Below are 19,218 nucleotides of genomic sequence, written 5' to 3' on the forward strand. Positions count from 1 at the left end.
CCCACCGCTCCGGGCAAGTGTGCGCACTGCCCCCTAGTGTGTGTGTGTTCACTAGTGTGTATGTGGTATTTCACTGCATGGATGGGTTAAATGCAGAGGTCTAATTCTGATGTGTTCAGACACAGTTGGCTAAAAAAAAGGTTCATTTCCCATCTTTTGTGTGCATAAGAAGACTTTTAAAAGTATCAAAATTGGTGTCTGGATATTAACGTCAGTACAACTTAGTATCGGTTTGAAATGACATTTCAGTGGTTTTTGTCCAGCCCCACCATGTTGGTCCCAAAATTTTGCGCTACAGCTACTGGATACTGATTGGTTGTCGAGCTGATCGGCTCATTGGCAGCAGTACAGCAGTTCACCATCACTGATTTCATAAATGTGTATAAGATCCTTAAGTAATATTTTCATGGATATGCACTCTCCTAAGGATTTTAAATCAATAATACCTTTATTTCTAATCAAGTATGTTTTTGAGAAAAGTAATCTACCTTTTACTCAGTTACATTTAGTTACTAATTCCTTTCCAATTCCTGTTTTAGTTCATGTCTACTTCCTTGCAATTGGTCACACCTCTGACTATCTCTGAAGAGTTACCATTTTATTTTAGACTAAGACTACACCTAAAAATAATAGCACCAAACACACTTTAACAATTTTCAAATTGCTGTGTGGCATTCCATAGGCTTCCCATTCGTTTTGGACTCTCTAATGAGTGCCCTCTTGTGGCCAATCAACCTGGAAGACATTACCAAGTGGCAGTTCTTCCAAAGATCACATCCTTTCTGGTTCTCTTCACTAGGGATTCCCTGGACTGAGCCTCTCCAGACACTTTTAAAAACGATGGCTAAAAAAACATTTTTAAGTGTGTAGGTAACAGTTTCTAAGACTGTTATAATAATGGTCAAATTTACTTGTGTACAGTCAAAGGCTCAGCACCACTGCTCCTATATTACATCCAATTGTTCTCAGTCACATTCAACTCACATTAAAATAAAAAGTCAAAAATCAACATTTCAGACATAAATATTTATTTTCACTTTAAAGCTGTACTATGTACGATTTTTAATTGAAAGGAGTAGCATTACTAGAAAGTTAGGAGGGAAAAAAATATTATATAGTGTACATGCGTGCACCCTGTAAACACTGAAACAATACGTAAGAGGTTATATCAGATTTCATGGGAATTTCATGGACAAAGTTATACATCTTTACATATTAACACGCGCACAGGCTGAAAAAGAAGGTCTGGTTCGATGTTTAGGGCTCGAAAGCAAAATCAGCATTATACTGATGAAGATATATGATGGCAATATTAGACAATTCACCTACATGCTCAGAAGACACATCCTTCGTTAAGGATTAAGAGTTCTCTTTCAATACTGTTTCAATGCGCATGCAATCATCAGATTTATCCACTTGGGGAAGGGGTCCAAGGCACTACTGATGTTATAGAAAGTTCAAGAGAAAACTTGAGTGTTTATTGATGTTTCTGAAACTCATACATTCTGGTTCTTTTATTCCAAAGGTTTGCTCTGAGTCTTTATTTTCTCCTCTCATAATCACGATCTTCTCCAGAAGCTTCTCTTCCCTTTTCTGCTCCTCTTCTGGCCTTTATAGCTATTTAAGATAGCTAATTTCCTCTAGGAATACATCATTGCAAGTTTAACATTTTTGTTATTATTATTATTATTATTATTACTACATACAATAGCCCTTGGTGCAGTTCTGAAATATGTCTTGTGTATGGTGAAATGTCAGGATATCTGATAAAGTTATCAATTATATGTACTTAAGTAATCATTTTTAGTATTTGTACTTTAGTTCAGCACCTTGACTGATTTGCTGTTTCTCACATGTCTTGTTTTCAAGACTTAGCATTTTATTTTAGACCAGAAGTCGAATGAAAACAGAAGAATAGCACAAACTTTCCTATGCCAGTCGTTCCCAAAATTGGACCTTTCCTGTCCTGCATATTTTGGTGTTTTATCTGCTCTAACACATCTGATCCAAGCAATCAGTAAATTAGCAGCTCTTTCTTGAACCTGGGTTTGTTACAACAGGTAAAAAGCACTAAAATGGGCATGCAATATTTTAGGACCCGGGTCAGGAATTCTATGTGAACGGATTACGTACAATAAGGGTGTATGACTGTAGCACAGCAGCGCTTAAGGAGACCTTTAATAATTTATTTTCTTTATTCACTTTTTTATTTTACTTGAGTCACTATTTAATCAAAGAAACAATATCTTTACATGGGTATGGTTTAAGGTACTCTAGCCACATGCACTCACTGCCACATTATTAGGCAAAATGTACCCTTTATACACACTCCTCATCTATTTATCAGGTCCACTTACTGTATATAGGTGCATTTTCTAGTTTTACAATTACAGATTACAGTCTATCTGTTCTTCTGCATAATTTGTTACCTCCCTGTACCCTGTTCATCACTGGACCCCCAGAAGACCACCAGGTTATTACTTGGGTGGTGGATCATTCTTAACTCTCTGATCATACTTGCTGTTTCAAAACACTGTATACACTTACTGTCCACCCTATTAGACACACCGACCTTGTTGGTCCACATTGTTATAGATGATAGCTCGTCTGTTGCTGGACACTTTGTGTGTAGTCCTTCATCAGTGGTCAGTTTCTGGCCAGTTTATTTTACTCTCTTTACACACCAGAGGTCACTGTACACAAACCAGCAGAGCAGACACACATTCACCGAGATGTTGTCTACAGCTCGGTGACTGGGTTAGTCAGAGCACTAAACATGTAATTTCACGATTTACGTTAGCGTTATGTTCCTGGTCGAGTTGTCATGTCAGTGTAAATATGGAAGTCCAACACTAATAATCTTTTAGCATCGCAGGAATAATGTCCTTACATTACTGTGCTGGTGTTAAATCAATATGAGGTAAGAACCTGCATGGCTGCATGATGTGCTGCTTGCTGCTAGCTATAGCTACAGCTTACGTTAACTGGGATAGACAGCGTTAGCTGATGGCACTACAACGGGTTATGACAGTTGATTATAACGCAGGATATAATTTAATGTTAGCACTGTCTCCTTCTACATGTGAACGTGGTCTTATTTCATATTTCATATGAATGCATCGGTTTATTTCGCCTGTTTTGCGCTCTGTGTGGTTTGTTGACATTAGCAGGCTAGTGCTAGCTACGTTAAATGCTGATCTCGCTAATAGCAGTCTCTGGCTAATGTGAAATAACAGTTCGTTTGTGGATACATATAATGTTAACGTACATGTACAAGCTCGTGACACATTAAGACATAGATTAAATTTCATGTTTAAAGTGTCTACGACTCACTTGTTTCCATCCATGATAAAGTGTTAACGTTAATTTACGTAACTAAGATACTGGCTGTGCCAGCAAGTGCAGGTCAGATGAGCAGGAGGACGGATTGGGACAGAACTCAAAGCCATTTCAGTAACAGGTTTTAGATGAAGAGGAAATGCTGTTTCCTACTGTGCTATTCTGTTTTAATAAGATGCATCACTGGTGTGATTGGATTTGTGGTTGTAACAGATCCCTACAAAATAGCATTAAGAAAACAGACCCTGTGATACAGCAGTTGAATAAACTGAACGCAGAGCGAAAGCATGTCCTCATATTATGTTCTAACATACACAAAATATAAACCCAGCAAGTTGAACATTACAGTTCATGTGTAATTTGCAGGGGTGTAACGGTACATATTTAATGTTCTGTATGGTTTCCGATTCAGAGGTCAAGATTGGATTTAATTTTCTGCATTTTATGTGTTAAAATGTCTTGACAGCTCTACTACACATCTCTAATTACATACAACACAGATGAGAGACTTCTATTTCAAAACAAAAGTCCTTGTGCAAAATAGTGATATCATGAAACAGTACAATTGAGCTATAAACAGTGCAAACCCTAAACTGCTTCATGTAAAATTTTACATTTTGATACACTGTTTTTGTTCTTTTTTGTGTTTTTTTCCATACTCTGAAGTTGTTACACCCTTATTAATTGGACAGTGGTATGCCTTTTGTTGTTTTGGCCTGAGTCCAATTCAGTGTGCTGAAATACAGAGCCAAAACAAAATAATTCATCACTGCCCCGTTACTTATAGCCTGCACTGTGTTTGTTTGTGAATTTATATCTGGCTCATAAAGGTGTAACCAGTGATATGGAATACGATGAGAGACTCGCTCGCTTCCGCCAGGGTCATGTCAACCCCTTTGATAGGGACGAAAACGATGGCACTACAGACAAGAAGGAAATCCCTCCGAAACATGGTGAGTGCATGTGGGAGATGGGGAGCAGGATGTGAAAATGCAGGGGAGTGTCTTGCAGTACCACTTTCTCTGTGAGGCTGCAAGGCTCATAGGTTTAAAATGATTAAAAACATTTTTTTTAGATGTGTTCAGATTAATAGATGAAGCTGTAGGTTTATAGCCTTGTGAATGACTTTATAATTAAGCTAATATTTGTGAATTCCTTCAATTTTTAAAGTAGTCATCCATTTGATACATCAGTCCAAACTTTTAAAACATTAGTACATGTTTACAGTTTAACAACAACATGTATACAGATTTTCATGCCTGAACTGATTTTGTGTTTGTCATGTGTTGTCCGACAAATCATGTGTTAAACCTCTAAGCACATGACTAAATGCCATTACTTTGTATAGTCCTGAGTTGTGTCACGAAACTGGAGACTTCCATCCATGTCTGCCGTACAAGTCAGTGATTCTTTTCTGCTGAGCCAAATAACAAACAAGGCATAATCGAGGAAGCATTTAGTCCTGTCAGTCAAACTTTTGTCTTCACTTCTTTTTCTATCACGTTCCAGTTTGGTTACTAATGAGGAGACAGACTTAACACTTGATAGATGTTAGTAGGATGTGAGAGAGAGAGAAGAGTGAACTGAAATAGAAACATAGTTATTGAAACAGGAACAGTGGTATTTCCTGTATTGTGCTGCTCTGCACTGTGACTGGTTAGATGCGTTTGTTGAGTGTCACAAAAAGACTGAGGGCCAACCGCACTTTACTAAATGAACTGGCACTGTTAGTTGGTTACATCTCTAGTACAAAGAGACGCTGGAAATTTGAAACCATGCTGTGCTGTGAGGTCTATGCAGGTATGATTCAACTTACTAGTAGGTTAATATTTTACTTTTATGATGCATGACAATGGAGCCTCTAAGGTGACATGGTGATTATTTTTCCATAAGGCTTGGGCACAAATTAATACGTTAAGGCCACAAGTTTTTTTTTCTTAATGAGTTCAGTTTCTCATGGCCAAAAAATACATTTTTGAGCCTCAGTATATTAATTTCAGAATGAGAAACTTAACGCGTGGCCCAGTACATTAACATCATATTTCTCATGTTCTCAGTTTAATTGCCTGTCTAGTCCATTTTTAGTATTACACGTCTGCAGTCATAGATGTTTACACCAGGGCATGATGTTTTTGCAGTCCAAAGAAGAAACGTTTGTCTAAAGGATTAGTTGGTTACAAGAAGAAGATACAGCCTTTTTTCATTTTGAATTGAGCTTAAAAATATTTGAGTTAGATTTTGAAGGTCTGCTCTCTATAAGCACATGACAAGGCCTGCATTAAAAATCCAGCTCAAAGTGAGAGTTTGTCTATAGTTTTATTTGCATTTACTGTTTTACTATTTATGGCTTTATTTGGACTTTGAATCTACCATTTACTGTGGTTTTATTTGCATTCCATGTGTGTCATCACTGGTTGTTACATGTCATTTTATGGTCTAGCTAAGTTAAGGATCCAACCTCAACTCTTATCACTAACTTTACATTTTCAGAAGACCTATTAACTCCTTGAAAACATGCTTTCTGAGGTTAATCATTATGCAAAGTGTTACTGTTACAGCATGTTTTTAGTGGAGATCTATGCAACAGGCGGTGTGTTTTTCAGTAAGTGGGTCTGCTGCTGTAGGCATGGATTACTTCAGCTAAAGTGCAAGGAGGGGATTAGGCAGTGTGTGATTTAAAGGTGGGCTAAAACGCTGAATCACTGTGCCGTCTCCACAGAGGTAAGGCCGGAGCTGTTCTCCACAGAGACCAAAAGCCAAAGCTCCGACCGGGCCATGGATCTGGGGCTGGCTGAGGACCACTTCTCTCGGCCGGTGGTATGTGCTGTACTCCTTTCTGCATCTTGCTAATGCACACTGAGAGGCTTTCATGCTAAAGTGCAATGACTTGCTGAGGATTTGAAATCTGCTTCACAGTGCACAAAGTTCTGGTTCTGCTTTTTCAAGAAGGGAAAACCACTTGTTTTTGAATGCAGAATGTGTGAATGTGATTTAAAGGCTACCTCTCAGAACAATAATTAATAGCTTTAGAATATCTGTTGAAATAAATCCTTCTGCATAGTCAGCACCTCACATCAGCAAAGTGCAATATGGATATGACCAAACATCCATGTACATAGGCATGTTCTTTCTTGATTCTTGGGGCAAGTGCATCTGTTAAAAATGTAAACTGTATGCTTGGTTTTGTATATTTAGTCATGTTTGCGCTCTTTACTTCTAATACTTTAAGAACACATACCAAAAGAAAAGAGATTTGTATGTACAGCATATGTGCTTGTGTGATTTAGTATTGATGTCGCTGAAGAGTGTTTATGTGTGCATTCAGGCTTCTTTTGTGGCCTCGGATATAGAGCAGCTAAAGCAGGCTATAGAGGAGTGTAAGAGGCTGATCTTGGAGCTACCAGAGCACTCAGAGAGACAGAAGGACACTGTGGTCAAACTCATTCATCTGCGCCTCAAACTACAGGAACTGAAGGTAAGATTGTTGTCTTTATCTGTTAGTAATTCTGGGCAGGAGTATCGGTCTGTCTGTCATTCTGTGTATTTTTTGAAGTGTGTGTTTGTGGTATTCACTTTGAGGCCATTGATTTCAGGTCATAATGAAGATCCTGTGTGTATACCAACCTGCATGTGCAGCAGTTCTGCTCAGCTGATTTCCTTTCTGAAACCATTTCAGCAGCTTGGCAGAAAGACTTGAACAATGGAGGCATTTTCCCCTGTTTATGTGTTCAGGCATCTCTTTTTTCAAATGCATTTTTGAGGTTTTAATTTGCATGCATTTGTGTAGGAAATCATGAAATTATGCATATTCTGTAAAATTTTCTGTCTCTAGAGTATTTAGGTCTTAAGAGTTCATTTTAGTGTCAATATGAAACAGATATCATAACCTCTAACTACTTTAGGCTGTCAGTAGGGATGTAACTGTGCATTGAGGCATTGATAAATCCACCTAAAGGTGGCAGTTGAATGGCTTTGATTTTGGCAGTTGAATGGCTTTCAGTTGTTTATCTGAGCATGACTAAGATAAAAATAGAAATGTCAATAGAAATGTCTGAAAAACACCCATTCGTAATTTCTGTGGTGTGATATCGCCCCAGAAAAGACATTGAAATTCAAAACACGGTAACATTTAATAGAAGAGATTACAGGGACACAAAAAGAAAACATGACTAAAAGAAGGGATAAAAATGGAGAAAACACTTCTCACCAGGTCAGATCCTTTATGTCAACCTGCATTCCCTTACATGCCAAAGCCAAATTAGAGCGAGAGAAAGAGATGTGCAAGGTGGGGGTAAGAGTACCCCCAAGCAGTTAAACCTTTGTGTACGTTAAATGTAAATTCGACCAACTATGCATACAATAACTGATTCATCACTTCAGATCTAAACTATAATAATGGATTGGTCAAGTTCAGTCAAAAAGATAGGGGAGGGCAATATGACAATATTTTATTTATGTCATGATAAATTTTGTTATAAATGTATTACAGTATGCCCTTCCGCCCAATGACAGCTGGGATAGGCTCCAGCACCCCACCGCGACCCAGAAGGATAAGCGGTTTAGATGATGTATGTATGTATTACAGTATGCATGTAATGTAAGGGGCATGTAGGCAGGCTGCATGTACTCAGTAGCTTCATTAGGGGCAATTCAAATAGTCATCACACAAAGGGGTCAGAAAACAGGCAGGCAGACTTGCACTAGGCAAATCCATAGGACCAAAACCAGGAGACAAAGCAAGGGTCTGAACATGGGAGAACATCAACGCAAAGAAATTGTGGCTCAGAACTCAGGTTTATTTATACAGAGCTTTCACAAGACACAAGGCCAAACGAAGGAATATGTGAATGTGTTGTAATTGAGTCCATAAACTAGCTGTAGGTGTGTGTGTAATGAACGAGGGGTGGTGCCAGGGAGGAGTAGGAGCTGGAATGTGCCATTCCAGTGTTGCCAGTTGGAGAGTATCAAAGGGGGTCAGACATTGTGACAATGCATTTCTGAGCACATTGTGGATATCATGTATTATGTATCATGGAAATGTCTTGAAGTATTATGATATAATGTTTTTGACATAGATATATATTGATATTAATATATAAATACCAGTTTCTCTGCCATCCACATCTATTATAGTTTGGCATAAACAAGTGCGTATCTCATATCTTCCTAGGTTTCAGAACCATATTCTCAAGACATAAGTTCTATATTAAAACATACACATTTAAATATTAGAGATAATTATTAACTCTTCGTATTTATAGTTGGCTATAATGATATTTAATAAAATATCATTTTTGCAAAAATAAAATTCTTGGTTTTAAATGTATAAATAAAAGATGTGTTGTTTTTGTCATCTGTATTCCATATCTGGGTACACTACAGTACAAATAGTTCCTTCACTCACATTTATGTATTCATTGAATATTTAAAATAAATAATCAATCAAATGCAATCTAATTGAATTGCTGTGAAATTTTAAATTTGAGATTTCATTTCAAAGAATTATAATTAAAATGAAATATTGTGAAGTCAGAGATTTACATCCCTAGTTGTCAGACATGCTCAGTATTGTAGCTCAGAGGGTGTGGTGCATGTCATCCAATAGGACCCAGAAGAGGATGAGCCCAACCTGCAGATTCTACTAGAACATCGCTTCTCTAAGGAGAAGAGCAAGAGTGTCAAACAGACATGTGACAAGTGTAGCACCATCATCTGGGGACTCATTCAAACATGGTACACCTGCACAGGTCAGACTGCTCAATGCCCCATTCTTCCTGCCTTCCACATGCTGTTGAAGGTAGTTTAAATGTAGATGGATATGTGGTGTTACAACTTTTTCTCTGTCTTCTTTGACAGATGTTAATAAATTCTGTTGTGTCTTTTTTTTCTCTCAACATTGGTTAATAATAATACACATTAAATACTGTGTGTTATGAGAAGGGAACACTGAATACAGAATACCTTTTCTTTATATTTATTTTTAAATTTGCTGTGCAAGTAATTTGTAAATTAAGGCATTTCTTTATTTTTTCATGTATGAATGGCCATTCGTTTTATTTCTGTTGTCTAAAACGCCCACTTACATTCTTTAAAGAACCTTTTCCCTGAAATGTTTCACAGGGGAACTAAAGAAGAGTTACAAAGCAATTACTTTATACTGTGTGCAGAGAATTGTAACATCCTTATTTCTTTCTTGGTTTCATGGCAGTGGTTGCTGGGAAAGACAGCTGTCCAGTTGTGTTCCTCTTTCCATTTTTTGGCTTGCTAACTAAACTGAAGCGAGACCCATATTTGATCACTTCATTAGTATTTTATTTTCATGCATGTTCATAATTGGTGATGTTTAATTAGGAAATTGTGTGTAGTCATATTTTATGCTGATATTAATAAGCTAATGTTTTTGTCATCAAACATAATGTAATTGAATTGAATCCAAACTGTAAACAACTCTCTCATGTTTATTCCACTCAGGGTGTTACTACCGTTGCCATAGTAAGTGTATGAACCTCATTACTAAGCCATGTGTGAGGTCTAAGGTGAGTCACCAGTCAGAGTATGAACTGAACATCTGCCCAGAGATTGGCTTGGACAAACAGGACTACAGGTGTGCCGAATGCAGAGCCCCGATCTCGCTCAGTAAGTGTTTATCATATCATTGTTGTGGCCAAAACAGGGTCTTTAGTGAAGAGACTGTTTTAGAGGGCTTGATTCAGGGCTGATATATTGCCAAGCTAGCTTGCGTGTAACCACTATTTAGTTATATTGTGAATAATTATGAATTTTGAGGATTTAATACATTTTTAGATAATTTTATGTTTTTTTTTAGTTTTTTCATCAAAACTTTGTTACTTCTTGCTAACTTTTCAAGGCTGTACTATAGAAAAAGAAATGTTTTTGATGTTTGTGGTGAGATGTCATATTGTGTCGTGCAGGAGGCGTGCCTAGCGAGGCGAGGCAGTGTGACTACACTGGCCAGTACTACTGCAGCAGCTGCCACTGGAATGATACCGCTATCATCCCTGCTCGTGTCATCCACAACTGGGAGTTTGAGTCTAAGAAGGTAAGTTTTTCAACTTCGTTTCCCACGGCCATGTTTGTGCGAGGCTTTAGTCAAATGGTTTGCACATAAAAAAAAATATATTTAAAGGGAATTACACCTATTTTTCAAAACTTCAAAAAGCAGCAAGGCAACAAAGCCAATGTGACACCGATACATACAAAACTACATGAGCAAAAGAAAGTACAAAACTTATGTGTCTGCATCTATAAAAGAGTTCACTAATAGGCGGACCACAACCTATAACCGATAAATTATGGAGAATTATTTAATTTTGATGGGGTGGTCCTATTTTAATCGGCGTAGCTTTTCTAGCCTTTACGGTTCTGCTTTAGAGGCCGGGAAACTCACAGACCAATCGCATGCGTTGTAAATATGACACGTGACGCTACTCAGCCAATCAGATCTGTGCATTACAACGAGCACTGAGACTCGAGTGAGTGACGCACACACACAGGGGAGGGACGAGGTGAGACACAGCGGTCGGAGAAGAAAGTGAGTCAGAGGGAAGTTATTTCACATGGTGTGCTCTAAAAAGAGAAAACTGACAATGAATGTTGTTGAAATATTACTGAATTGTACTTTATTTGATTTGACATTCAGTTGTTTGCTGTATAAGATGTTGATATACCTACTAGGCTGCTTCAGTTTACAGTATATGGCACTGAATCATAATGGAAGTTAGACATTATGATGTTCTGAACATTTGCTTGAGGACATTTTCTCTAACTGGACCTTATTGAATTTTAATTAAAGACCCTTGGTCTATAACAATAAAGACCAGTAGCACTTTAAACAGCTTTGAGCACAGGGAGAATGCAGGCCTCTCGATGAGCTTTGCCGGGCTGCTTTTAAAGTTCAGGTCCCTTCTCCAGCCAGAACTCTGCGCGATGATTGATTGTCGAATGGTAGATGTTGAGCCTCTAATGACGATTGACACTGCGAACAACATAACAGAGAGGAGGAGACATACGGGACAAACAGAGGCAGAGAGAGAGAGAGAGAGCGAGTGAGCGAGCGCGCGTGTGAGAGAGAGAGATACACCAGCCAGACACCCCTTTATCCAGCCCAAACACGTAACACCATATCATTTGCTATCCAAAACCACCAGTGAACCTACAAATGTCTTCTGAGTCTTTATATGTAATGGTGATAATGGTAAAGTAGTGGTAAATCTGGAAAATATGTTTTTTTGGGGACTAATTTACCTTACAACACCCTGCACTACCTACATGAATGGATTTTAAATTGTTTTAGACCTTAAAACTATCATAAATCTTCAACTTCAAATCATAAACTTCTCTGACATCAGGCAGTGTATTCATAACGATTTCATGTAATAAATTTATGTGAAAGAGCTTTAAGAGGCATTAAAAGCTTTGCACATCTAGTTCCCATCACCAGCACTATAATTCTGACTTGGTAAGTTTCTCTAGAACAGGAGTGCCCCATCCTGGTCCTGGAGATCTACCACCCTGCACAGCTTAGTTCCACCTCTAATCAAACACACCTGATCCAATTAATGAAGGTATTCAGGAGCATCTGAATCTGAGAGCCAGGTTGGATCTGAACTCTCCAGGGTGGTAGATCTCCAGGACCAGGATTGAGCACCCATACTCTAGAATGCAGCATTTCACATCAAACAGCTCTGAATGGCAATGTTTACATCTTTTTCACACCAAACAACTCCAAATGTCTTCATTTGCAGCTTATCCTTCAATTACTCAGAAATTTTGAAAAATCAGGAGAAATATCTGTAGTGGAGATGGGAGTCTGTTGCCAAAATAAAATGAACTGTTTGAAGTAAACTTGGTGATTCGTCATATATGTGAGACCGTGGGAAACAAGTTCTCAACTCACTGTTACTGTTTGAGCTGGAGGAACCACAATCTGGCTAAACACTCATACATGCCACAGTACACTGTGATTGCTGTCATAAGCCTGACCTGTTTTGCTGTGCACAGGTTTGCCGGTCATCCATGCGTTATCTGGCTCTTATGATCTCCCGGCCTGTGCTGAAACTGAAGGAGATAAACCCACTACTCTTTAACTTTGTGGAGGAATTGGTGGAAATCAGGGTGAGTTTTGTCTTTTACAGACATACATATTTAGACATACATAAAACTGATACAAATATGTTGTAACTAATACCATTCTTAAGGAGCTACAACTCTTTTGTATAGAATTATATTATTTCTGTGGACAAAAATAGTCAAGAATTAAAACAGACTGCACTAGTTTGAGTTAGATAGTGCTGACTAAAGACATGGCAGAAATTCACTCTTAGGTAATAAATGTAAAGCAAACCACTTCTAAATAACTTAACCTTAAAGCATTTAAACATCATGAATATCTCTCAAACATTTGTTTGCTTAGTGAGTCTCAAACAACAGTTTCCTTAGTGCCTAACAGTATGCATTACATTACATAGATTGAAAAATGTGTAGAACCTTAAAGGTACAATAGCCTACATTTTCCTGAGTTTTATGTCAGCTCCAGTGAACCAAAACTTCTGTTTTATGAAAATCTAGTCATAATTATGTATGTGTGTAAATAACCTCTGTTCTCAATGGCTGCTTAATATTTTGCCTCATTCAAAAAGCAGTCCAGGGTGAATAACTTCACCATGAATGGGCGGGACTAAACTGATATTGGCTGAATAAGCATTTACATGTAAATGAGTTGATTTTCTTAACATCACAAAATCAATTAATTCAAAACAGGCTGTTTTTGCAGCCTACTTTCCATGTGTGGCCTGTATAGTCTGGGGAGAGAATGGTATATTTCGAAACTTAAACAATGTTTACGTACTAAATCATACTCATAAACATACATACATTTATACATACATGTAGAATAAATAAATGAAGTCAGTTTTCCCTGTTATGGGCCCCTTGACACTGGCCAATTTTATCAGCCAAACATTATATTAGTTGGATTCTAGTCATGAAACTTTATGTTTTTATGATCTATAGAAAATATGGCGTCCTGTTCCTAGTTCTCAGACTAGAATGGCAACAACGGAAAGAAAGTTATCTGATTGTTGTGTACTATACTGTGATTACTGTTTTCTTCCCTGATTATAGAAGCTGCGTCAGGACATCTTGCTGATGAAGCCCTACTTTATCACCTGTAAAGAGGCTATGGAGGCCAGACTGCTGCTGCAGGTTGGTGCTGTTGAGAAAAGAAAAAGTGTTATTGACTATAGTGATTCCTAATTTGTTGTGTGTGGAAATACTGGTAAGGGAAGAAGAATCTATTACCGTGCTATCATAGTGGAATTGCAAAATGGGAGTTAACTGTACATGCAACAGTGGCGCCATCTCTTGGTGCTGAGAAGAACTAAACTGTGACACAGTGACTGCCATTATCATTCACCTCTTTTTACACATGGGCCATGTGGACATGTAATCCATGAACTTTGTGTTTGTGTAGAAAGTTTAACACTGTTATGTAAGCAAAATTTCAGTGTAGAATCATTCAGAGCAGGAGATATTACCGCATACACAGTAGAAATAAGAATAAATAAGAACAATAAGAATTTGCTTACTCCTTCTTACTGTAAGTAACGAGTCATATAAGCAAACAGAACTTTTAAAATATACTGAGTCTAAAATATGAGCTTGCTTTCTGTGGCTCCGTTTGAAGAAAGTTGCCCACTGAAGGCAAAAATTTCAGTAGTCAAGTATTTCCAGTAGTTGTCAAACACAAATTTGAACAAGTCGCAACAACTTGCATGCTATACTGTTGCTTGTCAGATCAAATCTTGTATGCCAAAATGGTAACTTTACAGAAGAAGGAAATAACATTATTATGTCAGTTAATGTAAAGAGATTTTATTCCGAATAATTTTTGACCATCTGTGTTGGTCTATTCATCCTGAAATTTTCACATAATGTAAAGGCCAGCTGGCATTTCCAAATTATGTCAAAAAAAAAAGACAAAAATAGAGATCCCCTACAGTGATGAGACGTTAATTTGTGCAAACTTAAAAGTGATGTTAAGCACACAAGCTGAAAAGGCAAATGACAGGCAAGCACTTAACGATGAAAAAGGGGAAAGCAGTTGTTTCAGAATTTGTTTTCCTATGAAAGTAGGGTTATTGGAGGCACCAAAAATAGACTTCAAGTGAAAAAATGAGGAGGGACAAAAACCAGAGGACAGAATTTTTTTACCACAGCACATCACATTCATGTGTATTTCAAACATCGTAAGAGCACCATTGCCTTAACTTGTGTCTGTTCATACACTTCTGGCTTAGCTTCAAGATCGGCAGCACTTTGTGGAGAATGATGACATGTACAGTTTACAGGACCTGATTGATATCTCCAGCGGTCGTCTCAGCTGCTCTCTCACTGAGATTCACACCACCTTCGCCAAACACATCAAACTGGACTGTGAGGTGGGTAAATCAGATGTGTGACAGTGGTGTACTCTGGAATTCACTGAGTATAACTCACTATTCAGAAGGTGCTTGTTTCTTTGTTTTTCACATTTATCATCAGTACTCTTCATAATCATAATTAAAAATCATATTTATATTCTAGAAGCATATTCAACAGATGCATTGAATTCTTAATAATTGAGAATTTTCATAAGAAGCCCTTTTGAAATCATCCCATATCATGCTTATGTGGATCTTTACACAATTCATCACTTCCTTAACTGTACAGTATTGCTCAATAAATTGTTTACTTGTGAAATTGCACATTCCTTAAATGAAGTCACTTGACTCAGTACTTTCTGCAGATCATGCAGAAAACTAGCCATAGTAACTGAATGAATAATACATACACACTCTTGTTATTATTACTTTTAGTACTGTTTTATTCATCACTCTCCTCGTCTTTCTTTGCAGAGATGCCAAGCCAAAGGTTTCGTATGCGAACTCTGTAAGGAGGGTGACATTCTTTTCCCGTTTGACAGCCACACCTCTGTGTGTCATGACTGCTCCGCTGTTTTCCACAGGTCGGGCTTTAGACATCTATAATTATTATATTTAATTTAGCAGTATTAAATTTGTTAACGTGTTATGGAAATTGTGATTTACCATATCTAAAACACATAATACTAGCTATATTATAACTTATCAAAAAATGCTTTGGGTCTGACTGATCTATAGCAACCTAGAAAAACCTTTATCTTTTTTTTTTTTTTATTACTGTTGGGACACTAACACAAATGCATGTCATATTTTAACCCTAGACTATCAATGCTAGTCCTGGAAAGCCACCACCCCTGACTCAAAATTTAAATAACATTCTGCTAGGTATTGGTTAGAAAATCCAAAAATTTAGTTAATATGTAATAATGATGAATTAATATGTCAAAAAATATTGCCTCTTTGTAACAAAATGTCTGAGATAGATTGTAGACACCATGAGAATTCCAAAATCAACTATGAAAATGTACTGAAAAGAGACAGGAAGTGTTCAAAATGTGCCTTGAAGTGGTTATTCAAAAGTGAGAATCCCCCAAACCTGGTTTAGCATCAGTTATGCAAAACTCATCCACTTTATGCCTAGAGGACTTGATGATGTTGTCATCCAAAAAAAGGGATGTGCAACAAAACACTAACCTAAATCAATTACTAAATACTAACTATATAAAGAAAAGACACAGTAATGTTTGTCTCTACTAATGTTAAGTACTTTTACTCGCTTTTCAATGAATCACCAGGATCACTGAGTTTCAGTAAGTAAATCTGGTCACTATTGCTAGTTGTTCTACGTTACTTTTAATTTTAGCTTAGAAAGTGACAAATAAAGAAGACATAAATTGTAGTCAAAAAGTGTCTCAAGGCTACTTTTGAGCACTGTGTAGCAGTTTTAGAATTATTTTTGACTAATACCACTTTTGTCCACTAAAAGTCTGAAGCTCTTTTCAGCAGTTAATTCTTGATTTTAATCAACACTTCAAAGTTTGCATTAGTCATAAGCCAACCATACACAGATAGCACATTTGCATTGTTATAACATCTAAACTATGTAAATCTGAAGTTTCAGTACTGTTGATGTCATTGCCACAGTGTTTTAACATCGTTTTTTAATTGGCCTTTGTTAATTGCATCTACAAATTAGACATCCTTACTACTTAAACATTACACTGTAACGTGTTGAAATCCGGAAAACTTACATAATATAGATTGCTTTCTATTTGTCCCTCACTTTTACCCAGCTCTCATTAACTGTATCGGCTTGTTTGAGCACATTGTGTGAAAGGCTTTGCAGACTTGGTGAACCAGGCTTATGTCAGATGTTATATCAGATACTTACCTTGTTTAATGTGCTGTAATTTTCATTGAATAAATCTTACTCTATAGGACGTCCAGACACTTTTGAGTTGTTTTTTTATTCTTATCAGTTATTTGCTTAAATTCACTTGTTGAGCAGCAGACAAGAAATATTGGTGAAAGCAGTAGTGATTATTACTACAGTATAAACTATCTCTGAAGTTATAACTTTGCCTGACCTGCACTACTTAGGTGATACATTACATGAATATGATCAAATGTGCAGTATGTTACAGTTCACTTAACTTCAAAAGTAAAATTAAGTTTTACCTCTGTTTACACTAGAATATGTAATGAAAAAGTGTCATTAGTAATACAGCAGAACCATGAAAATGTACTTACTTGTTGATGCTATTTTAACACCCCTCAGAGACTGTTACTATGACAACTCTACGACGTGTCCACGGTGTGCCAGAATGACGGAACGTAAGCAAGAGGAGCCGGTGGAGCTGTAGCGCAGCAGGCTGACAGTGGTGCGGATTGTCACTGTGACAGCACTAGATGCAGTGCTAAAACTGACACTATGAGCATGCTTACTTTACAGGACTAGAGCATGTCTGGCTCTTCTGTATATTTGGCCTCTCTTTATTTGTTGTCTTAATTGTTGTCTTGTGCTTTTGTGCCATGCTTGCATCTCTGATGATTTGCCACACTACAGCATACACCAACCGGCCACTTCAGCAAGTACACCAGCCTTGTATCTACACTCATTGTCCATTTTATCATGTCCCTTTACCATATAGGTGCACTTTGTAGCTCCGCAATTACAGATTGTAGTACATCTGCTGTGTCTGATCTCATACCGGTCAGTGTCACTGCAGTGCTGAGAATGATCCACCACCCAGATAATACCTGCTTTGTGGTGGTCTTGTGGGGGTCCTGACCATTGAAGAACAGAATAAAAGAGCCTAACAAAGTATGGAGAGAAACAAATGGACTACAGTCTGTAATTGTAGAACTACAAAGTGCACTTATATGGTAAATGAAGCTGATAAAATGGACAGTGAGTGTAGATACAAGGAGGTGTATTTAATGAAGTGTCTGGTCAGTGTAGATGTTAACTTGAAGGCAGAAAAGGCACTGAATATGAGTTGTGGCAGTTGAACATACTTAAGGACCTATAGGCCTTATTTGCACACATGTATGCAAGTTATACTACTATCTAAAAAAGAATGCTACAGGTGTTGTGAAGATTTGAACACAGTTCAACACCTTGTGTTTTGTGAAGGTTTGAAAGTTAGTTCCCTATATAACTGCTAATTATAACCTAACTGTATGTATGGGTCTGGTGTATGGTTAAAATCCATTTATGGTAGTGTGTCATAATATATTTCTGTGTTTATCTCTATTGTGTATCTCTATGGACCTGGCAGTGTTTGATACATGTTACAAAATAGCGCAAGCACAAGATCAGCACTAAAAGATTTCCCTCATATTATAGAACATTATCAACATTATGTTGTCATATGACTGACAAATGTTGCTAAAGCTGCAAAAGACATGCTGCCATATTTGGCACATTAATTTAGACAGTAAATTTGTTACTGGTATGCCATTTTTTTTGTTTTATTCAGTAAGTTTTTTATTTTGAGGCTGGAGATTCCTCAGAATGGACATTGTTTATGCTCTCTATAATTATTTGTTCTAAAATAATATGGAATATGCTGTGTTATGTTTCAGCATGTTATTTAATTGCTTGTTTTCCTGTGACAAATGTACCAGAGACCTTGTGGTGTCAAATGTTGTGGAGTTACATTTACATCAGTAAACTGTAATGTTGATTACATCATGATGTCCAGCAAGTAAAATAGTAGCAAACTAACAACAATAAATACGCTCTGGCTATTTTTAAAATGAATCAAAATATCTGTCATAGTCATAAGTTTTAATACCCCTGATCATGTTTTGTTGATTTTCTAAGTGAAAACATCCTCTGACGAGAACAGACTTATATTTGGATGTTTTTTTGCATGTTTTATTGCAGTATTTCTTTTTGTTTAATGAGTTTAACATATAGGAAAAAAACAAAATATAAAATGTGCCATATCTTTTGCACAGACTACATTTTAGGTTTTATTCTTCTAATATTTTAAATTCAGCAAATAAACAGCAATTGTTCATTAAATTGAGTATGCATACTAAATACTCAAACCATATTGTCAGCACTAGCTGTAATAACTTTTTTTCATTGTTTTCTGCATTTGTGAGTCTCGGAAATGAGATATTCAGTGCCGAAAAAAATGTTCTGCCATTTCTGAACAGTATGCTAGCTACTCTTTCCTATGGGTTCAAATCAGGAATTATTTTTTCCCACACTCAGTGGATTAGTTCAGTGAGTGAGTGTTCAGTAGACCGTCTGGGCTGTGAGAAAATAAATATTGGCTTGGAGAAAATTAGGGGAAAGGGTAATACATCTGAGAAAATTACTCCATGCTGGAAACGTGACACGATTAAGTAATCTTTTTATTCCTTAGTTAGGTTTCCCAATTCATGTGAGATATTCGTGACAAGTTAATTACATTTTTTAAAT

General features: G+C 37.1%; 1 protein-coding gene across 3 annotated transcripts; it reads left to right on the forward strand.

The window, feature by feature from the left end:
* Positions 1 to 2,708: 2,708 nt before the first annotated feature.
* def8 (differentially expressed in FDCP 8 homolog) lies at positions 2,709 to 18,546 on the forward strand. Of its 3 annotated transcripts, XM_036584587.1 has the most exons (12): positions 2,709 to 2,920; positions 4,170 to 4,292; positions 6,059 to 6,156; positions 6,665 to 6,814; positions 8,945 to 9,086; positions 9,811 to 9,975; positions 10,272 to 10,399; positions 12,361 to 12,474; positions 13,483 to 13,563; positions 14,658 to 14,798; positions 15,255 to 15,364; positions 17,059 to 18,546. In XM_036584587.1, the coding sequence occupies exons 2-12, from the start codon at positions 4,184 to 4,186 to the stop codon at positions 17,141 to 17,143; spliced, it is 1,323 nt and encodes a 440-aa protein (XP_036440480.1). In that variant the 5' UTR covers positions 2,709 to 2,920; positions 4,170 to 4,183; the 3' UTR covers positions 17,144 to 18,546. The 3 variants fall into 3 exon arrangements, with proteins under 3 accessions (XP_036440480.1, XP_036440479.1, XP_036440481.1); XM_036584586.1 differs by lacking the exons at positions 2,709 to 2,920; positions 4,170 to 4,292 and adding an exon at positions 4,899 to 5,139; XM_036584588.1 differs by lacking the exons at positions 2,709 to 2,920; positions 4,170 to 4,292 and adding an exon at positions 5,758 to 5,941.
* The last annotated feature ends 672 nt before the right edge of the window (positions 18,547 to 19,218 follow it).

The sequence above is a fragment of the Colossoma macropomum genome, unplaced genomic scaffold (assembly GCF_904425465.1).
Source record: "Colossoma macropomum unplaced genomic scaffold, Colossoma_macropomum, whole genome shotgun sequence".
Taxonomy (NCBI): Eukaryota; Metazoa; Chordata; class Actinopteri; order Characiformes; family Serrasalmidae; genus Colossoma; species Colossoma macropomum.

What these genes read in the sequence shown, in the direction of transcription:
- def8 (XM_036584586.1), top strand. Translation starts at nt 5,001, where the DNA reads ATGCGTTTGTTGAGTGTCACAAAAAGACTGAGGGCCAACCGCACTTTA. An exon ending in AACATGGTACACCTGCACAG is followed by an intron (nt 9,087 to 9,810) that starts GTCAGACTGCTC and finishes TATTCCACTCAG; the next exon opens with GGTGTTACTACCGTTGCCAT. An exon ending in TGCTCCGCTGTTTTCCACAG is followed by an intron (nt 15,365 to 17,058) that starts GTCGGGCTTTAG and finishes AACACCCCTCAG; the next exon opens with AGACTGTTACTATGACAACT.